Source organism: Hibiscus syriacus, unplaced genomic scaffold (assembly GCF_006381635.1).
Source record: "Hibiscus syriacus cultivar Baekdansim isolate YM2019G1 unplaced genomic scaffold, ASM638163v2 tig00111392_pilon, whole genome shotgun sequence".
Lineage (NCBI taxonomy): Eukaryota > Viridiplantae > Streptophyta > Magnoliopsida > Malvales > Malvaceae > Hibiscus > Hibiscus syriacus.
This window is the reverse complement of record NW_024063078.1, coordinates 3406031-3427977: the sequence shown is the minus strand read 5'-3', so window position 1 is coordinate 3427977 and position 21947 is coordinate 3406031. Positions and strand designations below refer to the sequence as shown.

The 21947-nt window shown below is 34.0% G+C and overlaps 2 protein-coding genes and 1 pseudogene across 2 annotated transcripts; 1 reads left to right on the top strand and 2 right to left on the bottom strand.

Annotated features, from left to right (window-relative positions):
- Nucleotides 1-53: 53 nt before the first annotated feature.
- Nucleotides 54-8461, top strand: LOC120160244 (annotated as a pseudogene).
- A 218-nt stretch (nt 8462-8679) lies between these two features.
- On the bottom strand, nt 8680-11297 carry LOC120160243 (protein NOI4-like). The gene is made up of 3 exons (XM_039170657.1): nt 11187-11297; nt 9102-9284; nt 8680-8989 (listed from the first exon to the last, which is right to left on the bottom strand). The coding sequence occupies exons 1-3, from the start codon at nt 11190-11192 to the stop codon at nt 8945-8947; spliced, it is 234 nt and encodes a 77-aa protein (XP_039026588.1). The 5' UTR covers nt 11193-11297; the 3' UTR covers nt 8680-8944.
- Nucleotides 11298-12611: 1314 nt separating this feature from the next.
- Nucleotides 12612-16539, bottom strand: LOC120160225 (pentatricopeptide repeat-containing protein At5g55840-like). Its single transcript, XM_039170637.1, is given in 6 exon segments — nt 12612-14316; nt 14319-14734; nt 14736-16068; nt 16071-16118; nt 16121-16216; nt 16322-16539. Coding segments are annotated over 6 exon segments (3402 nt in total). The 5' UTR covers nt 16491-16539; the 3' UTR covers nt 12612-12976.
- Nucleotides 16540-21947: the final 5408 nt, after the last annotated feature.

Here is a 21947-nt window from a genome sequence, read left to right as displayed (position 1 = left end):
CTTTCTATATATGTATATCCCTTGGCTAAGGTTAGTTGCTGTGTATCCATAAGTTCCGTAGGTCAGTGAGAGACGGCAGATACAGATGGGTGGAACTCAGCAACCGGTGGTGCAAGAGAAAGCAAACAAGTTGCCTCTTTTCGAAACGAAAGAAGCGAAGGGCAAGCTCACTTTCCGGTTGTTTTCGTCGTCCATATTCGTCGGGATATGTTCGATATGGGCATATAGATTGTTGAACATCCCGAGCGCCGGCGAGAGGGGTCGATGGCTATGGATCGGGATGTTTTTTGCGGAACTAGGCTTCGGGTTTTATTGGATCCTTACTCAAGCTATTCGTTGGAACGTTGTTCGTTACTATCCTCTCAAACACAATCTCTCTCAAAGGTAATTAAACATCTAATTTAGTTTAATTAAATGCAAAATTTTCATCTTTAATCCCTATTAAAATAAATAATTCAATTTAAGCCCTTTTAACATAATTTTTAAATTTAGTCCGCCAATTTTATACTTGATAAGCTAATTCTAAATCTTGGAGAGCGTGCCACTCCTTCACATTATGTGGTTGTCGTACGTCTTCAAGTGGCAAAACTACAAAAATATGTACAGAAAAAAGATATATTCAATAAATGAGTTTGAATGTATATATTCAATATCAGGGGAAATAAGGTATTTAAATTTAAAATAATAAAAATTTAGTCCGTATTTAACTTAAAGAATTAAAAGAGATAATTTTTTTTATATTTAAGTTTAAATTAAAAAGGATTTAAAATATTATTAAATTAAAATTTTGGGAGGACAAAAACACCCTTTCATTCTCTATGTACGACCATTTATAAAATTTGAGTTTATTATAAGCATAATTATAATATTTTATATTTATATGGGTAATGTTTATAATTATGAATTAAAATATAATTTAATTAGAAATTATACAAAAATATAGTATATTAATACATTAAAAAAACGTGTAAAATTTCAGCGTATATGTACATTTTACTTATTTTGACCATCGATCGCAGCTCTGAGGACAAGTTACCGGGGGTGGACATATTCGTATGCACGGCGGATCCTATGCTGGAGCCACCGACTTTGGTGATTAACACCGTATTATCGGCGATGTCATTGAATTATCCCACCGATAAACTCAGTGTCTATCTTTCCGATGACGGTGGATCAGAACTCACCTTTTATGCCCTCTTGGAGGCCTGTCGTTTTGCTAAGCTTTGGATCCCGTTTTGCAAAAAGTTCAACGTTGAACCAAGGTCCCCTGAGGCTTACTTTACCCACAGCTTTGATGCGCCTGAAGAAACTGCAAATATTAAAAAATGGCTGTTCATCAAGGTAAATATTAAATATATAGTTTAGTAGCATGTAGAAAAAGAAAGTAACTATACTGTTAAGATCCCTGTAGTATAGTACAGTTTGCATTTTAATCCATATTCTTAAAATGAGAAAAATATAAAAGAACGTGCAATTTTTTTTTTGAAAAGTCTTTAAGAGTAAATAGATAAAAATGTGCTTCATGCTAAATACAGGGACCTATACTGTACTTTTACCAAGAGAAACAAGATAGATCCCCAGAATTTGGTTTGATTAAATGATTAGTTGTTGTTGTTTTCTTTAATTTCGAAGGAACAATATGGAGATATGGTGAAACGAATTGAAGCAGTGATTAACAAAGGTTGTGTTCCAGAAGAACTAAAGAATCAACACAAAGGATTTTCCGAGTGGAATTGTAATGTAACCAAGCAAAATCATCAGCCCATTGTGCAGGTGAAACACATGCATTTTTCACCCTGCAGAGATTTTAGATATTGATGATATGATTTGAGAAATTTTCATTTTGTTTTTCAGATTGTGATCGATGGAAGAGACGCAAATGAAGTGGATATCGACGGATGTCGATTGCCGACACTGGTTTACATGGCTCGAGAGAAGAGACCCGGTTGCCCTCATCACTTTAAAGCAGGAGCCATGAATGCACTGGTAATTGGCTCTCTCCTTTGACAAAAGAATAAAGGACTCAATTTGTACTGAAAATAACAATGGAATGATGCAGATAAAGGTGTCATCAGAGATCAGCAATGGAGCAATCATTCTAAATTTGGACTGCGACATGTACGCGAATAACGCAGACTCGATAAAAGAGGCTCTTTGCTTCATGGATGAAGAAAGGGGCCATCAGTTTGCTTTTGTGCAGCATCCACAGTGTTTCAATAACATCACCAAGAATGATCTTTATGGAAATACCTCCACAGTGGTTCTGAAGGTTGAACTTCCCGGAGTGGGCAGTTACGGCGCGGCATTGTATTGCGGCACCGGCTGCTTTCACCGGCGAACGAGTCTTTGCGGAAGCAAGTATTCTGAGGAATATAAAGGATTATCGATTTGGGAGACGAGGAAGGATGATGACAGGACAGTTCATGAATTGGAAGACGCATCAAAAGTTCTGCTAGTTGTGGATATGAGAAGGGAACTCAATGGGGAAACGAGGTATGGTTATACTGTTACGAATCTGTAAACTAAACACGTAATCAAAGCTAGACTAATATGAACATCGTGAAACCGATGATTCGAATCGAATGCATCGTTGTTTGTCCATGCAGATGGGATTGATATACGGCTGTCCAACTGAAGATATGTTGACAGGGTTGAGAATACATTGCGGGGGATGGAAATCAGTTTATTACAATCCGGACAACACTGCTTTCCTAGGAGTTGCTCCACCAACCTTGGACATAGCTCTTGTTCAGTGGACAAGGTGGTCGGATGGAATGTTCCAAATCTTCTTGTCCAAATACTGTCCTTTCATCTACGGACACAACAAGCTCAAATTGGGTGCACAAATGGGGTACTGTGTTTATCTGTTATGGGCTCCATCTTCCCTACCTCACCTCTATTATGCAATTGCTCTTCCCTTCTCTTTGTTGCAAGGCATTCCTTATTCCCAGAGGTACATATGCAATTCATCTCAAAGCTTAATTGCATAAGGTCAAATTATAGTTTTAGTCCTCTACTATGCTCAAATTTAAGACTTAATCCTCATATTTAATTTGATAAGGTCTACTTACTTTTAAGCCCCCTCTTGTTTTGAAACTAGAAAAAAAATAAGTTTTGGCCCCTATTTTTCAGTTCAAATACTTCTTAGATCCCTGCATGTTTTGAAATTAGGCAAATTAAGCTTGACCCCCTATAATCATTGTCAATTTCAAAATTAAACAATTTAGACCATGATCTTTTAATTTTAAAATTTTAAATTGATGGCTCAATAATTAGACATTAAGCCCACATTTTAGTTACATCTTGACTCTATCTCCACATGTCATGTGTCACATTATTATTGGATAGTATTCTTTTGGTAAATCGGGAACAATGATAATTTAGGTACCATTTCTAACAAAAAAAAACTTTAAGGGCCAAATTGAGAATCAATGTGTATTAGGGGCCAATTTACTAATATGCATTTTAATCTGAATTGTTAATGATGTCTTTTTGGACCAACTAGTAACATTATAAAATTAACTGATCAAATTATATCAAATTAAAGGACAATAACTAATTTCTTAATCTGCGCATAGTAAAAGGGACTAAGCTAAGAATTTGACCATTTCATAACCCATTTTTCAGATTGTAAACTGGTGCATTATTTTGGGTCTCAGGTATCAAACAGATGGTTTATACCCTTTGCATATGTATTCATATCCAAGAACCTTTACAGCATAGCGGAGGCACTATTCCATGGAAGCACATTCAAAGCTTGGTGGAACTCGCAGAGAATGTGGATGATACGAGGAACAACTTCCTTCTTCTTTGCCTTCATCGACTGCGTAGTGAGACAACTCGGATTGTCTAAGACAACGTTTACCATCACGGCCAAGGTCGTCACCGACGATGCCTCAACGAGGTACCGGCAAGAGATCATGGATTTCGGGAGCACATCCATCATGTTTACTGTTATATCAACATTGGCAATGGTGAACATGTTGAGTGTAGTGGGTGCAGTTAAGATGTTTTTGTGGGGTCGGGATATGGGGAAGTTGATGCCTCAGGTTGTTCTTTGTGGGCTTATGGTTGGTCTCAATGCACCCGTGTATGAAGCACTGTTCTCTCGCAAGGATAAGGGCAGGATACCGGCTTCTGTCATGTTCAAAGCTGTAGCTTTAGCCTCCTTGGCTTGTTTTATGACTTTAAAGTAGATCGATTCATGTAGAGTGTGGAATATAGTTCTGGGAAAAGCATGGTTCTTGTCCTTGTACTGTATCTAATTTGGGATTTAGTCATCAGAACTATTTCCATCTCGTTTACGAACCAAAGTCAAAAACACATTTGTCTCGTCATCAGCTTTGGAAGTAGGGATGGCAACGGGCCGGGTTCGGGCTGGGTATTGGTCCCCCCGTCCCCGTCCCCCATTTAAAAAACCGGTACTCGTCCCGTTTAAAAAACTGCGAGGATTTAAACGGGGATCCCCATCGGGTAATCGAGAAAAACCGCGGGGAAACGGGTATCCCCGTTTAGCATAAACGTTTATTTAAACGGGTATCGGTAGGGTTGTTCATTCGGTTAATTTGGTGGCCGAACTGACCGAACTACCATTAACCGAATTAACCGATTTTTTTTTTGAATTAACCGATTTTTTTTCTTTAACCGTTAATAGAACTAAATTTTTTTCGAAAATATTAACCGAACCGAATAAATTTCGGTTAATTTTTGAATTAACCGAAATTTTTTAGAATTTTTGAATTTAATACTAGAGAGCAGCTGCTGTTCCATTTGCTAGGGAAGAATGTGATGTTGGTATAGGTCCCGATGCTGATTTTAATATGGCTAATTCACATGTTTCGCTTTGTCAGAGGAACGTTAAAACTTGTGTAATGGAGACAGCTTGTATGAGGTTATTGGAATGCGAGGTGAAAATGAGAGTTGTTGTCGAAGAGTCGAAGACAATATGCTAGTTGCATTGATTTTAAATTCTGCTGGACATAATTTCCAGCTTGCCAATGCTAGTGGTGGGCTTCAGGTGTGTAATGGTGTACTGGACGAGGACCCAGCAGCAAGTACACGTTCGTTGGAAGTGGCACAATACCAGCAAACCAACCAGACTTTTCCCAACAATGTGTTTGTCTATTAAAAGATATTAAAGGTTCACACGTGATTGCAAACAAGAAGTGTAAGCACTATTTTCACTATTAAAAGAAAAAAAGAATATTATGAGATAGCGAAAATTGAGGTAAATTCTAGAAATTGAAGCGGGGACGATGTTTTAAAGTGGGGCAGTATGGGGTGAAAAAAATAATAAAAAATATTTAAGGGTTAATTTAAAATATGTTATTAATATTATATATAAAAAAATAATTATTTTTAATATTTATCGGGCCGGGTAATCGGGAAATCGGGGCGGGGATTACCAAACACGTCCCCGTCCCCGTTTAACTAAACGGGTTTTCCCCGTCCCCGTTTATCATCCCCGAACCCGACCCGTTAAATTCGATTTTTGATTTTTCCCGTCAGGTTCGGGCTTTTTTGTCATCCCTATTTAGAAGTGTTGTACCTCTTATTAATCTTTTTTATAAGATTACTTGAAATAGAGTATTTCATAAGATAATTTTTATACTATCGATTGAAATCAAGTATTTTAAAAGAGAATAATTGTCTTTTATTATTGTGTTGATACGAATTTGATTAAATTTTATATTTGTAAAGTAGTATTATTGACGATGATAGGGGAGTGAGTTTTTTTAAATAAAATTTATACAATTATTTTATATTTTTAGTTCATTATTTTTATTTTCATTTTCATTTTATATTTTTAGTTCATTATTTTTATTTTCATTTTTATTTTCATTTTTATTTTGAATGATGAAGATATTAAAGGGTCCGTCTAAAAAAATTTATCGCATCCATAAAACCGTGTCCCACAAAGTATTACAAACAATGTATTCTAAAAGATATTTCTTATATGATTTGTTTTTATCAAAAAAAAAATTGTTTTCTAAATAAATTATTAGATGTCATTTATCTAATAAATATAAAATATATTATTCTCATAGATTAATGTCTCATAATAATTTATTAAATAATTTTTTAGTAATTATAGAAACTCAAAATTATTTTTTTTATTATAACTTAAAAGAAATTTCAAAATCAACTAATAAAAAGATTAAAAAAAACCAAAAGGGTCAAAACAATATGCCCAAACTGATTCAAAGATGATATGGTAAAGTATATAAACGATTTCTTGATTATAACTTTATAAGGTGTTATTTTGTTGATTTTTTTAATTATTAAAAGTTATAAATGAAAATTATGATTTTATTTTATGGATTGAGTCTCTGTTTACATTATGTCATTGAGTCAGTGTTTGAAATATTATTCAGTCGAGCCAGTACTTAAAAGTAACGACGTTGCCTATAGACATCACTAAAATATGATTTTATTAGACTGTCGTTAATTTTTTAATAAAAAATAAATTTAAAATATATGAATAGTAAAATAATAATTTTATAACTTTTAACCGTTGAAGTATTAAAAAAAGCAAAATTCTATAGAAGAGTGAACATTTGTGTACTTTACCCAAAGTGATATTATTCTTTAAATGAGATACTGATGATTATAACCACGTCGAAGACAAACCGTGTTGGACTTCAAAACTGTCTTCTCCTCTCTGCTACTGTTTGTCTTCAAAACGCTTCAAAAGATCTACTCTCACATTTTCTGTAAACTCTCCCAGAAAAACTGAAGAGAAAAAGAAAATTAAAGGTTACTTAAATTTATTTTCAATTAAAATTTATAGCTTTGGTTTTTTTAATTTCACAGCTTTGAATTGTTTTCATATTTTATTCCTGTATTTTCCCCTGCACTAAATAGTTTTGAATTGGTTTTAATCTTTATCATGAACTTGAAGGGGATGATAGAATTGGTGCGAATTTATCTGGGTTTTTGATTCCATTACTTGTTTTCGGTGAAAGGTTTAAGAAAACCTTGCTAGATGGTACTGTTTCATAACTAGGATTCATTGACTTTGTAATTTGCAGATGAAAGTTGGATCTCTTGAATTTGCTGCTGTTATATTGCTAGCAATCTTGTGTACGCCGAATCCCGCGTTTGGAATTAGATTCGTAATCGATAGAGAAGAATGCTTCTCTCACGATATCAAGTACGAAGGGGATACGATTCATGTATCGTTCGTCGTCATCAAGTCCGATTCGTCTTGGCATAACAGTCATGAGGGTGTTGATCTTGTGGTAAGCTTCCTGTCTCCTTCGTACTTCGTCTACTTATATTTCAATTGCTAGCACTTAGGGCATTGTTAAGACTGAACCGAAAGTCATAGTTTTTGAGAATTGGTGATCTTATTAATCAAAATCAGATCTGACTCCTCTATGAACTCGGTGTCTCAAGAGTCTTATCGAACTCGCTACCTTTTGCAATTTTTCTTAGGTGAAAGGACCTTCCGGTGATCAGATTCAAGATTATAGAGACAAGGTAAGTGAGAAATTCGAGTTTGTTGCTCATCAGAAAGGAGTCCACCGTTTCTGCTTCAGTAATAAATCTCCTTATTACGAAACGGTCGACTTCGATGTACATGAAAGTCATTTTTCGTACTATGATCAGCATGCAAAGGATGGTAAGTCGTATCTAATTTGCTTTTATGTTTCTCTTTCCCCTGGTGAAAGCTTTAAAGTTGTATCTTATTTGCTTTTATGTTTCTCTTTCCACTGGTGAAAGCTTTAATAAGAAGTTTACCAACTGTTGTTCTCATATGCTTATCTGCAGAGCATTTCGACCCTTTGTTAGAACAAATATCTAAGTTAGAGGAAGCTCTTTATAACATCCAGTTCGAACAGCACTGGTTAGATGCTCAGACAGAACGTCAGAAAATAGGTATATTCACGTTAACATTTCACTTTTAATTACAGACAATTGTCTATGATGTTCTGTCATTGGTGCCTTTGGAAATTATATGTCTGCTAGTAAACCTTCAGGCTCATAGATACCTGAAACATTTTCCTCGAAGCAGTTTGACACAATTGCTAGATCCAATTCCGAATTACGATGAAGTGCCACTGTATTATGTGTTCAAGCTAATATGATTTAAGTTGCTACACTACGTTTATTAGATCATTTAGAACTGTATCTATGCTTACATTCTACTGTAAATGCAGTAAATGACTCAATGAGTAGAAGAGCAGTTCACAAGGCCTTATGCGAATCCGCAGCACTAGTTGGAGCTAGTGTTCTGCAAGTTTACCTACTCCGACGCCTTTTTGAACGAAAGCTTGGAATGTCCCGGGTTTAGTTCTAGCACCGAACTGCAATGTTTATTAGTTACAGGATACTGCAGACTTTCGTCATCTCAGGCACTTGATATATGCATTGATCCATGAAATCACTGACATTTTCTGTTACGGTGTAGAATTTAGATTTAACAGGATTAACATAGACCAAAGCATGATTGGTTCAAGTTATTTCTAGTGAACTTTTATTATGGTACCATGGGTGAATGATGTTAAGTCATAACCGGAAAACATGTTATTCTTCTTCTGCATGTAATAAACTGCCATCGAAATACAGCCATAATCCGGAAACATGTTCTGCATGTTATTCCAATAAAAAGATGAAGACAAGAGAACAAAGACAAGTTTTTGAGGACACCGATCATGTGTAACATGAAGGAATATGTTCATAGCAAAAGCTCCATAGCTTTGTAACACAGACGAAGACAGAATGAAATAACACAGTTTGCCATAACAACCCACCAAATCAATATATATAGATACAGTAAGTGTCTTGTTTACTTCTTCCCCCCCCCCCCAAAAAAAATTAAATCATACACCACAAAAAAGGAAATATAGAAGGTCAAGCCCTATAGATCCTATCTTGTTTAGGAATATATGGTGGGACTTTAACATGCTTGTGGAAGTAGTCTTATACGAGTACGGTTTCGTCAAGATTCCGCAGCTGGGGCTTGAACGCAGCAAAACCATTTTTTCTGAAAATAGCATCATATACGGAGGGAAATGTCAACTAGCAACAGTTTATAGCAATCATTGCAAACGAACTGTTATTAGGTGTCAAAAACAAGTCATTAGATATTTACTTACAGGTTGGGTTTTCCCAGGTTCCACTCCAGGCTTAGCATGAGGATCAGCCTTTGCTGGTGACTCGGGTTTGCCACCTGTTTTCTTCTCGTCCCTTGCCTTGTTAAAGATCACAGTAAAGCCCTCAGCTGAGGCAGGATCGTTGACATCCCATTCACCAAATTTTGGCAATGGCTGACCCTTTTCCTATTAGCCAAAGTAAAAAGTGAAATGCTCCATTAAGACCCTTATAAACAAGGGTAAGCAGATAGAAATAACATGAAAAGTAACCTGGCAAAATTAAAGCATGTCCGAGTATCACCGTGTAGCTAATAGCTACAACATATCAATTACCCATAATAACAAACCGGTCATAATTGCTAGTCATAAGAGTTTTCCGACAAGCATACAGATACTTCGAAGCTCAAAATTTAAATAAAAAAAACAGTCTCACACTTATCAAGCAAAAATGTCTTACAGAAAAATAACTCAAGATTAATGGTTCTTAAACTCTAAAAAAACGGTGAAAGGAAGAAAAAGATATGATAACCCACTCTTAATTGTTTCCCAAGCTGCCAAGGTACTTACTAGTGTAAGGCATAAGATATTTTACATTTTCATTGCCATTATAAACATAATTTTTGAGAGATTGAACATACCAGCAAATCTTTTCTATTCTGAGCTAGCAACCATCTAAATAGCTAACTGTGATTAGAATGCAACACATTCAATTGAAGATAAGATCACAGATGCAATCTAAACTGCAAATAACAGTGAAACAGCTAAATGAAAGCTGCTAGTTACTATAAGGGTATTATTACATACATCACAGAGCATTGTTTCTTACTGTATTTTTGGTGTGGAACTTGTACATGTTTAATTTTCAACAAAAGAAAAAAAGAAAGAAAGAAATGTGACTTCAGCAGAGCATAGATCACATTGTCTGATTCTTAGCACGTTGCGGCCAAAAAGGCACCTTGAAGCTTGCATTATTAAAAACCTAAATAAACAGTGTAGTTTAAATTAACCGAACAGTAACACTGGTTATTTCTCTAGAGACAGCACTTTGAAAACCCTGGTTTAAGAACAGAAACTTATCGTAGTCACAATTTTTTAATAGGATATCCAACAAGAAAACATAAAACGGTTCGTGAAATAAGTATTCTAAACTACGGTATAATCAATGGCATAACATTTTTATTAAAGGGAGAAGTTAGGTGGGTCGAACAATGAAAGAAAGCCATGCCAACATAGCAACAGTATCAATTACACAGTTCAAACAGAAGCCTCTAAATGAGCAATAATTGAATATAAATCACAATGACCAGTCATGGAGATGAAAAATGATCACATAAAGTCATATGCTTTACTGATATAAAACCACAACTAGATAACATGGAATAATCACATTCTTGAAAAGATACAGTGAAAAGCTTAACTTATCCAGCAACAAGACAAAAAGGAATCTGCAAAAAGTTGAACATGAAGTTACATAAAGTATCAAAATAATAGCAAGTCATGAAAATCCAAGCATAATTTAGTAATATCCTTTAAAATATATGTTGCTATAAATCCCTTAAAGAACTCTAATTACTTGGTGCTGGTTAATTTAATGTGAAACGATTGACACAAAAGATTCATCTAAATAATAATATTAACGACATTATGGATTATGACATTCACAATCAAGCTGTCATTTGCAGATTATATACCCATTAAAACATAAGTAACAATACATGTCCTCTAAACAAAAACATATATCATGTCATTACACAAGTAAATAGCTCAAATGGTATACAATTCATCGATTATAACAAAACAAAAACATAAAAAATCCCAAAAAAAGATGCAAAACTCATCAAAGAAAGCAGTTCCGAAGAGATGAAAAAGGGTAAATTTAAAACTCTGATCATCAGCAACAAAATGGTTTTTCTTACTTAAAACTCAGAATCAAAAACCCAACAAGTAAATGAATCAGAACAACCCAAAGCTCAAAAACTACATCAAAAAACAGGAAAAAAATTTAAACCACACAACAAAATTACACCTTTTTATTGATGAATTTAAACAGAAATGAAAAAGGAAACAAAAGTCCAAAAAATTACATACCGACATGAATTCTTGAGATAAACTTTTCTAGTGAAGAAATAGAGGAAGATATATAGAGCGATTTAGAGAGAGAGAGAGAATTTTTTTTGAGAGGAAAATGTGAAGAAAGAGATAAAAAGAAGAGAGAAAAGTTTGGAATCGGGATAAACGGCGTTAGTTTTGACGGTTAATGGAAAAAGGGAAGGGGGAAACTGAGTCATTAGGCTCTTTACTGAACTGATGACGTGGAGGCGGGCACGGATAACGGAAAAAGCAAGAGGAACTCGCAAACTTTTTTTTGCAAGTGGCTAAATAAGAGAAATATTATACTTGAAAAGGGGGAATTAGTGAAATGATAATGGTGAGAGTTATTTTTTATTTTTAAAATATTTCTTAAACATAATATCATAAAAATATAAATTTAGGGTAAGATAAATGCACTTTATATGTTAGGTTATATGATTTATTAGGACTTGTCAATAATCCTTCAAATTATTTGAAATATAATTAGATGTGTGTGTGATTGATTCAAATAATTTATAATATTTTTTAATTATATTTGAATGTAAAATTCTTAAGCCCCAACTAATCTAATACTTTATAATTAGAGTAAGATAAATGCACTTTATATGTTAGGATATATAGTTCATATCTGACTCTCATATTTATCTTTATGGAATACAGTACAATTGGTGCATCACTAGGTTTTGTAGGCTGAACGACTTGTTTCCGTTCACAAATTGTAAATTGCATGAATCACAATAAGATAACAATATCATTGGAAGAATCTTAGTATAGTAACAAAGTTCAATGTTGATGGCTTAAATGGTCATGATTTTTTAAGTTATGAAGTCTAAAGTTACGTCGGTGATCGAATGTAATACTTGGTTGAAGGTGACAAAATGATGACATTATGCAGGAATTGGTGTAATACCACATCTATATACTATATGACATTTGCTCCACAAAGGTTTACATCATCATCATCATCAGAATTATCCGTCATCAAATAGTATTGAACCTAAGTCTAGACATCTCTTCGAATTTCAGCTATCCAACCCGATGAGCCCTTCCTCACCTTATTCATTTGATCCATTACGATTTGTCCACTGAAGATCCCCTTGTGAGGTGAGTTTTATTTTACTTCCCCACCATCTAAAGCGAGGTTAAGAAATATTTAGTTGAAGTTTGTAGCCTTCCACGTTACACCATACCGGTTCTCGTGGGCACTCACTGGAAATCTATCTTCCTCCCAAAGTGTATGCAGCCTTTGACGAGCTGAAACTATTTCCACACGTACAGCGAGTCCAACGGTATGGATGGTGAGGGACAAACCTAAACCATGAAGTACTGTTTAATTGGTAAGAACTGTACTGAACAAGACAGTAAATAGATAGCAGATCAATCCGAAAACAGGTATGGTGTAACGTATAAGGCTACAAACTTTACCTTTCAAAGTGTTTTAAAATGGGTAAATTTGGCTCATGTCTGAATAGCTCCAGAGAAAAAGGGAGAAGAGACTTACACAGTCTTGGATCTGATATCTTCATGGGTTTGCAGGGCTATTTTGAGACAGACGTAAATCGAATCCGACCTGAGAAAGCTAAAAATGTATAAGCTGAAAAGGATGAAAAAATAGTCCATAAATGATCAAAAGATAGAGACTTACTGAAAACCAAACCAGAATGCCATGACTGGTTGAGAAGCAAAAGTTCCATTTGAACCTCTCATCAATAAGCAGATCTGCACAAACTCGGTCTATATTTTCAGTAACCAATGACATGGTGTCACATTCCGGATTTTCTTCCACGCTATTTCCTCTTGTTCCGATTCATGTACTTCAACCTTTTCTTGGCAATTATCAACGCCTTCTGAAACTGTTCTGTACTTCCATCCCAATCACAAGATATGATTCCCCTCCCCTTTAAGTCCTTTAAAAGCACATCGCCAGTGGAAGGGTCACTCCCCTCGGTGAGAAGGGCATCAACTAGGACAGTAAAAGTAGTGGCATTGGGCCATAAACCATTTTGTTTCATCTCTCGATATAGTTCAAAAGCGGCAGCTATGTCCCCTTCAGCACAAAGGCCCGAAATGATGACATTGTAAGCAATAACGTCAAGCTTCAGACCACAAAGCTCCATTTTACTCCTTAGCTTTAAAGCCTCCGCAACGTTGCTTTCTTTGCAGAACCTGTACATAAGGGTTGTAAATGTAGCAACAGTCGGAACTAGTTGCTCACGGAGCATCCTATCAAGAACCAATGTTGATTCTTCGACCTTCCCACATAAGGCAAGTCCTCGTACAACAGCACTCTCGGCAACATCAGGTGAAGCAATACCAAGTGATGTCATTTCATCCTTCACTTGGAATGCTGTTTGCAAATTCCGAAGTCTACACATAGCATTAATCAATTTAATATATTGTTTCCCCTTGGGAAGGAAACCCTTCTGAGCCATTTCATGCAAAATAATATGAGATTCTTGAAGTGCAAGATTTCTATTGAGCCCGATAATAATTGCATTGAGGGTCTCCACATCAGGAAATATTCCCAAAAGGTTCATAACATTGACAAGATCAAAGGTCCTTCTGGTATCACCTCTTTCAGAACACTTGCTAATAAGCAAGTTAAATGTAAACCGATCGACTTCAACACCTACAGATATCATAGTTTTCAAGATTTTCATACCAACATCCAGCATCCCTGACTTGCAAAGTCCGAGAATGAGGCCATGGGATGATAACCTATCAGGCAAAATGCCACTACCGATCATGAGTTTAAAAAGAACCGAGCAACTCCGAATGTCTTTTTGCTTGGAATATCCATGCAACAAAATATTATATGTAGCCAAACTGGGGCATAAGCTTTTGCTTCTCATCGTGGAAAACAGATTTTCCACATTCGTCAATTTTCCCCTCCTAGAGTTTCCATCAAGAGCAACATTAAAAGCAATAACATCAAGACATCGACTTTTTTTCTCCATCTCTTCGTAGAAATAAGAAGCAGCCCTCGATTGGCCAGCCTTGAAAAGACCATCAACTAAACAGGTGTATGCAACTTGATCTGGAAAGAAAACTCCTTTCTCCATCAGCTTCCCCAGAAACAGAAGGGCAACAGCAACTTTTCCATTTCTACAAAATTCATTGAGAAGATGGTATATGTATAACTATCAGGAAGAATACCGAACCAAATCATCTCATCCAAAACGGCCACTGATTCCGACATATTCCCTGATTTGCAGGTCCCAGCAAGCATAGTGTTGTAGACAACATTATCTACCGCCGAAGGAATGTGATGCAGGTTGTTCAAAAATTTCTTCGCTTCTACCAGATTTCCACCCTTGCATAGTCCTTTAAGTAGGCTGCCATATGTGAAAAAGCTGGGATTATTACCTAATCTAATCATCTCGTCGAACAAATAAAATGCTTTCAGCCCATCACCCAAATTTCCATATCCACTTAAAAGACAATCAAATGTGACTGAGTTAGCATTAGGACCAATCTGACTCATGTGACGCATGAAATCTTCAGCCTCTCTAACTTTTCCATCTCTACAAAGAGAAGCAACCAATGTTACAAGTAAAACTGTCAGCAGCATGACCGCTGCAATTCATAATTCTGTAGATATTCAATGCTTCAGAGATGAATCCCATCTTACAGAAATTGTAGATTAATGTGGAGTAAATAACTTTGTTAGGTTCAAAACCAGCTCTATACATTTTACATATAATTTCCTTCATACTTTTTATATTCCCAGCCCTGTGAAGTCCATTTATAAGCACGGAAAATGTGATAATATCAGGAGTCACACCTTCCTCGAACATCTTATGAAGCATATGTACAGCTTTATTGAAGAATCCATTCTTGCATAGTCCATCAATCATCTCAGTGTATGGTATACAACCAAAACCCATGCCAATTGTCCTCAATCTCTCAAAAATACTTCTCGCTAAATCGAACTTAGCATGCCTGCACAACCCATTTAAAAGCGTTGCGTAGCTAACTTCGTTAGGTTGTAATCCCACTTTTTCCATCATATCCACGAGTCTTAGAGCTTCTTCAAAGTTACCCTCATTAGAAAGACCTTCAATCAAAGCATTGTAAGTAGCAATATTCGGCTCGAGATTAAAATATGCCATCTCATTAAAAATCCGAGTAGCAATCCGAACATTTCCCCCCTTTACAAACCCATTAATAAGAGTGTTATAGGTAATGGCATTGGGAGATATCCTTCTTTTTCTCATCTTTTTTAACAGCAAGTAAGCTTTTGCACTTCGGTCATTTCTACACAAATCGTTAATAAGCAAATTATATGTACAGACATCTGCTTCAATACCCTTGGACCCCATACGATCAATCAGCTCAAAGGCCGATTTGTACCTCCCCTTCTTGCAAAACCAATGGAGTAAAGTATTGTAAGTAACTATAGTCGGAAGGTAACCGCTGTTCTCCATCTTTCTCAGCAAATAAACAGCTTTATTGAGCTTCCCTTCGGCACACAAAACACTGATCAATATATTAAAAGTAGCAATATTAGGACAAATCTTCAAATCAAGCAATTCCCTGAAGAATGACCAAACTGTACAAACTCTCCCATCTTTCACCATTGAACCTAACATCATATTACAAGTATAAACCGACGGCTTAAATCCTCGAAAACACATAAAACCGAAAGTCTCCAAAGCATTATCAATCATTCCGTCTTTCAGATAACCCCTGATTAATAGATCAAACACCGAAGGGTTTGAATTGCAAAGAGGGTATGTATCCATCAAAACGCCAAAAACAAACTTGGAGTCAACACTCATTTTACATAAGCGCCTCAACAATGATTTAGCAGAATCATACATTCTAGCTCTAACAAGAATATGGATTGTTATTGAAAGTACATGAGCAAGATGATTGTGTTCAAACCAGGCTGTTTGATAAAAAAGTTGAGAAATTTCAAAGCTAGCTTCCATGAACTTGTCTTAAAGAGGCTAACTTGTAATCCATGTGGTTCAAGGACTCCCAACGGTCTATAGTTAAAATTGTATATATGCTGTTCTCCAAATCTTCCAACAAAGAAAAACGAAAAAAAACAAAAAACGTCATAATAAGAAACAGATATTAATACAAATGTTGATTTTTTTAGCAAAACAACAGTTGTGAAGAGTTACCGGATAACTGCGAGTGGCTTTGAGGCGTAGCGTTTTGGACATCAGGCTTTGAGGTTGTAGTGGAAAATTCAAAGGAACCAAGAAGAGAAAAGGGTCTGAATTTTGTGAATTTCTGGCTGAGTGGAGATAATAGTGTTTTGGCGGTGGAAGAACTCGGAGTGGAAAACATTAGTTCAGCTGTGTCGTGTTCGTGTTAACTGTTCTGAGCTGTGTCTTATGTTTTATAGAGTTGTTGGTTCAGACTGTTGAGTTCTTTGAAACATTGGGCCTGATTTACTTTTGGTCCTTTTATTTAAGGACGATTTGGGTTCAGCTTTTTACACATCTAATACTTTTAAGGGTAAACTACATGTTTAGTACCTGAACTACTACTGTTTTCTTTTTTAGTACCCATACTTTATTTTATTTCAACATCATACCTAACGTTTAGTTTAGGTTTTATTTTGATACTCTGACATTAAAAACTTAAAGGTGATATCGACGTGTTATTATAAGGTAATGTCACGTCAATATTGGAAAAAACGTCACATCAACAGTTCTGTTATTTTTTTAACGACGGGTACCAAATTAAAACATATACTAAACATTAGGTATGATTTTGAAATAAAATAAAGTTTAGGTATCAAAATATAACAAAAGTACTAATTCATGTATTAAACGTGTAGTTTACCTTAATTTTAAGGCTCAAAAGTTCGTTTGTTTCTCAAAGTATATTTTTTCTATCCCACTAAATTTGTTAATATTTTCAAATTGTCTAATTTAAAATTATTTATTAAAAAAATTAACAAATAACAACACTCATTTCCTTTTTTTCTCTCTATATATCTCATTCTTCTAGACTCTGTTAAATCTATCAATCACTTTTTAAAAAAAAATTTTATCATTTTTTATTTTTTATAATTTGACATAAGACCAAATTTATCTCTTAAAATTATGTGATTTATCAACATGAGATAAAATTAATAGGATAGAGAGAGTATTTTTTATCATTTTTATTTTATATTACTTTTATAATATTTTACCCACAAATTATCAAAAGTTATTTTTTTCGTTTTATTTTTAACATCATTAAATAAAAAAATTGGTCAATTAGAACACGTTACGTGATCATTTTAACCGATTAATTTTAATAAAAATAAAAAATCATTTATTAAATCGTTAAAATTTTATTTTTTAAAAAATTCACGTGACACGTTATGATTGGTTGAATTTGTTTTAGTAGTGTCATAGTTCTTGTGGGACAGATCTTATAGGAAAAGTTGAAGCCAAAAAGAAAAACACAAAGGGCATGTTTGGTTCAAGTCCGTTCACATTATTCGGGGAATATAATGTTATTCTTCCATTTTGGTTGCCAAATATTCACAGCTGATAATTTTTATTCCCAACAGTGGTATTTTGGGGGTATATTATCGGGAATGTGATTACCCATTCCCTTAAGTATTGTTGGATTATCGGTGTTTTGGACTAAAACGCCTTAATTTTTTTTTTAAATTATCATTATTATGTCGTTGAATAAAAAAATTTCTGCGAATGTTAAATTATAAATTTATCCTTAAACTATTTTAGATTTACAAAAAAAAATCCATAATTAGAATTTTATACAGGGATAAAATAATATTTTACCCTTTCATTAAACATATTTATCTTTTTAATTTTGTAAAAAAATATATAAATTTTATGAATTTAAAATTTTTAAAGAAAATATATAAATTAATTATAGTAAAATTACATTAGAATTCAATTTGTTAAAAACAAATATATAATAAGAACAATTTGGTAAAATATACATTCCAATAATCTTTTATTCCTTTAACCAAACACTATAATCTTACATTCCTGCTAAACGAACCAAACACAAAATACAATATTCCAATAATTTTATTCATGTCGATAATCATATTCTCACTGGTAATCTTATATTCTGTGAATTAAACGCAACCAAGTAAACAAAGATTCCTTGAACATTTATCACGCCCGTGGTTACCATGCATCTTCTCAGAATGTTTAATGCAACTTCTTTACATTTCTTTTCTGGCCATTTTTTTAATCTCACTCGGCTCGACGATAGTAATTTTTATTGTTAAAATCGTTAAATGAATAAATTAAACAAATATATATGTATTACAAAAATAATGTAAAATTATATTATTGAATTATAATCACCAAATTAATGCCACATTGAACCAAAAGCTTATTTTAATTAGCTCAAACAATCAATCTCAACCAGGCAATATTAATTTAATTTGTAAATTAATCCGCTCGTTATGTTCATCTACTCTACCTTCTTAAAACTAACTTTTCTAATAGTCTGGTGTGATTATAAGATAGTATTTTACATACATAGCTACTTAAATCCGGGAGTTCAACTAAAAAACACTTTTGTCAATGAATTCATCATCTACTATAATTTAAAAAGGATAAATAATGTAATTTTTTTATGGTTTTCGGAAAGTTGATAACTTGTGGCTAAGTATCTCTTGCTTTTGATTGTAACTGATGAAGCTTCATCAGTGTTTCCCGCAGGTTTCTTACGCATAAACAACATTTTTATAGCTTTTTTTAATCATTTTATTTTTAAATTTTGAAAGTAAATTTATTGTCAAAGCTTCTAGTTCCAACATTTCCTTCCTCGAAACTATAGGGTAAATTTGTAGTTCTAACATTTCCCCGCTCACATATCACTATAAATATATGGCAAGCAAGAGAAACAAACATGAGGGCATGCGACAAAAGGGTGCATGCCTGATATAGGCTTGTACAATAATTAGGCAGAAGGGTTTGAGAAGAAGGCAATGACAAGTTAAGGCAAAAGTTGAAGCACTTTGCCCTATCGGAAGGGGACACAAGTTCCTCATTTCCCTTAACTTGTCTTTGTCCTTCCTCTTAAACACTTTCTCCATCAATTTTCTTGCAAGTTCGATGAGGTTCATATAGTTGCAGGCAAGTTAAAGGAAGAGTTTGAGTTTTGAAATCCATACTTTTTCTTTAACACGCCTTGCCATTCTCTCGTGTACTATCTTTCCTTCTTTTTTATGAATCAGCGTATTATATAAATGGCAAATAAGATTGTAAGCAAGGGCCATGAATTGATTGCAAATAATATAAGCAGAAGGTTTAAGAGAAAGGGCAATGGCAATGTTAAAACAGAGGTTGAAGCTTTATTTTATACAACTGTTTTGTTTTAACTTGTCTTTGCCCTTCCTCTCAATTACTTTCTCCATCGATTTTCTTCGAGGTTTGATGAGCTTGGAGTTGCAGGGAAAGGCTGAAAGATTTCATCAGGTAATTCTCCACATGTATATATATATATATATATATATATATATATATATATATATAAATTGTCTTCTATATATGTGTATGTATATATGATCAAGGATTGCATCTGGCCTACGGACTATGGTTTACAGATGAGATGGAGATAAGGAGGAAGAGGTACTGATATATTGAACAAGTCTCTCTTTTATTATTATTATTATTTGATATAGTCCAGGTTGTAAGGAATAAATCCTAGATCTGGTAAATGAAACGATAAACATTTTTGGACTTTTAGTGTTGTTATATGTTCTTTTTGTCTTCTAGAAGTTTTATTCTATATCATTCGATTTAACGATAATTTCACGTGATGTGTCATAGTTAAATCTACTATCTTAAAATCATATCTTTTTTCTACCAACTTACATGATCTAGACCTAACAACATCACTGAGTATCAATATATAAATCACTATGGATGGATGAAGAAAGGATCTTGAACTTTCGATCTCTCAATTGATGTCACTATGCATCATCTTTTTCAACTTATCCGCTTTTTACTTCCCTCGTAAAATTAACAACTTCCCACTTAAATTAGAAGAAATAAATCATCAAGCACGATTACAACCATAATTCTTCTATTAACAAATACTTGCAACCCATGCAGCGGTTGACGAGTGTGTTTTCGATGCTGCTATACGACATTGAAATTAGAATATGAATCTCCGCAAAATATTTAGCATGCATGGAAAACATACATGTCAGATATTAGGTCTTCTTCTACTTCAAAACTCCATGTCGGGTTTCTTGGTATTCTCATGTTACTGCAGAAAAGAAAAGCTTGGAATTTAGGTAGTTGGTTATGGCGGATCAATACAGCTACAATGAAAGCTCTGTCCGGACATAGTCAGAGGGAGTGGGGGTGTTTTCTGGTCCACTGGATGCTGTGGACCACTCGCGAAAAGGAAACATTTACATCACTTTGAAGTTTGAAGTAATCAAAGTCAGAGAGAGAATTAATTCATGCGGAAAGTAGAAGGAAAGGCCATGCTTCACGCGTTTATATTCGACACGTGTAATGTAATCACAATTATCATATCTAATATTTTTTAAATGTAACTATATGATATGATATACAATAACACATTCCCTCGTGTAATTAATTCAGTTATTCATTAATATTTCTTTCAAATAAAATTAAATTTTTATTAAATAGAAGCAACATAATCACAACATAAAAACCTAAAGAGTATTGACGAAAAATAAAGTCATTCTTTTAATACATGTTTCATCTTTTATCAAAATCTAGTAACTATCAATAAGCTATATGTATCTATCTTGAACCTAGACACAATTTTAATGATGTCATATAGATCGAAAGAATCAATGTAACAAATTACTTCACAAATTTATTTTCTCATATTTACAAAGGTTCTTTCATCTAATTTTTAAATTTAACACTCCGAAATAATTTTTTTAACGTTGCCTATCGATCAAACTATACAAGGACGTTGATCTTTCTTGATCAAAAGATACTTTATGACGAATACAATACAAAACGTCAAACTATTATAATGGTAAATAAGATTGTACCATAAAAATAAAAGAATACTAATAATTATTATACAATATGATTCGAATGAAAATACTAATATGATACAGCCGTAGTCATTGTGGAAACAAATGACTAGGTCAGGTGGCTCCATCATTGACCAAGGAAAAAGAGTTATTATTCCAAATTATTTTATATAGTTACATTATTTAATGGGGTAAGGGGAAGTAAGATAGTAGGTTATCTCCAATACCAGTTTGAGTGCAGCTTCCGTAGAAGACCTCCAAATTATGAAATGCCCTCCGTGAGACTCGATCCCACGACCTCAAGGTTAAGAACCTTATGTTCTACCAACTGAGATGGTTAGTCTATCTCATTATTTTAATATAATTTTATATTAAATCAACTTATGTTGCTTATGGTCTGATCTAATATTTAGCAAAGACAGAGAGCTTTTCTCTATTTTTTTTTTATTTTCACCATCATATAATAACTTTTAAAACAGAGAAGTAAAAAATAGGTGAAAAGTAGTTTTGTTATTTCTTATAAAAATGGTTAAATTAAAAAATTAAACATATGTATGATTGTCGGTTTCAACCAACTGTGCAGCATTAATCAAGTCTCTTTCTTTCACGGAATCACCAAATTGTTTATAATCTAAAATTATATTTTTTTCTTAACTATTAGTAATTGCTTATAATCCAAAGTTATAACCTTTCTTAATTTTTGTATATTATCGCGCCTACTTATATCATATTACCGCACCTACTTAAATCCAATACCTCAAGATAATCTGTCCATAATGTTAAACTCAATACGT

Bases quoted from the DNA above. Each gene is read 5' to 3' on its own strand.
- LOC120160243 (XM_039170657.1), bottom strand. The intron at 8,990-9,101 runs GTAAGTAAATAT...TGCTATTTTCAG, and splicing joins AACCTGGGAAAACCCAACCT to AAAAAATGGTTTTGCTGCGT.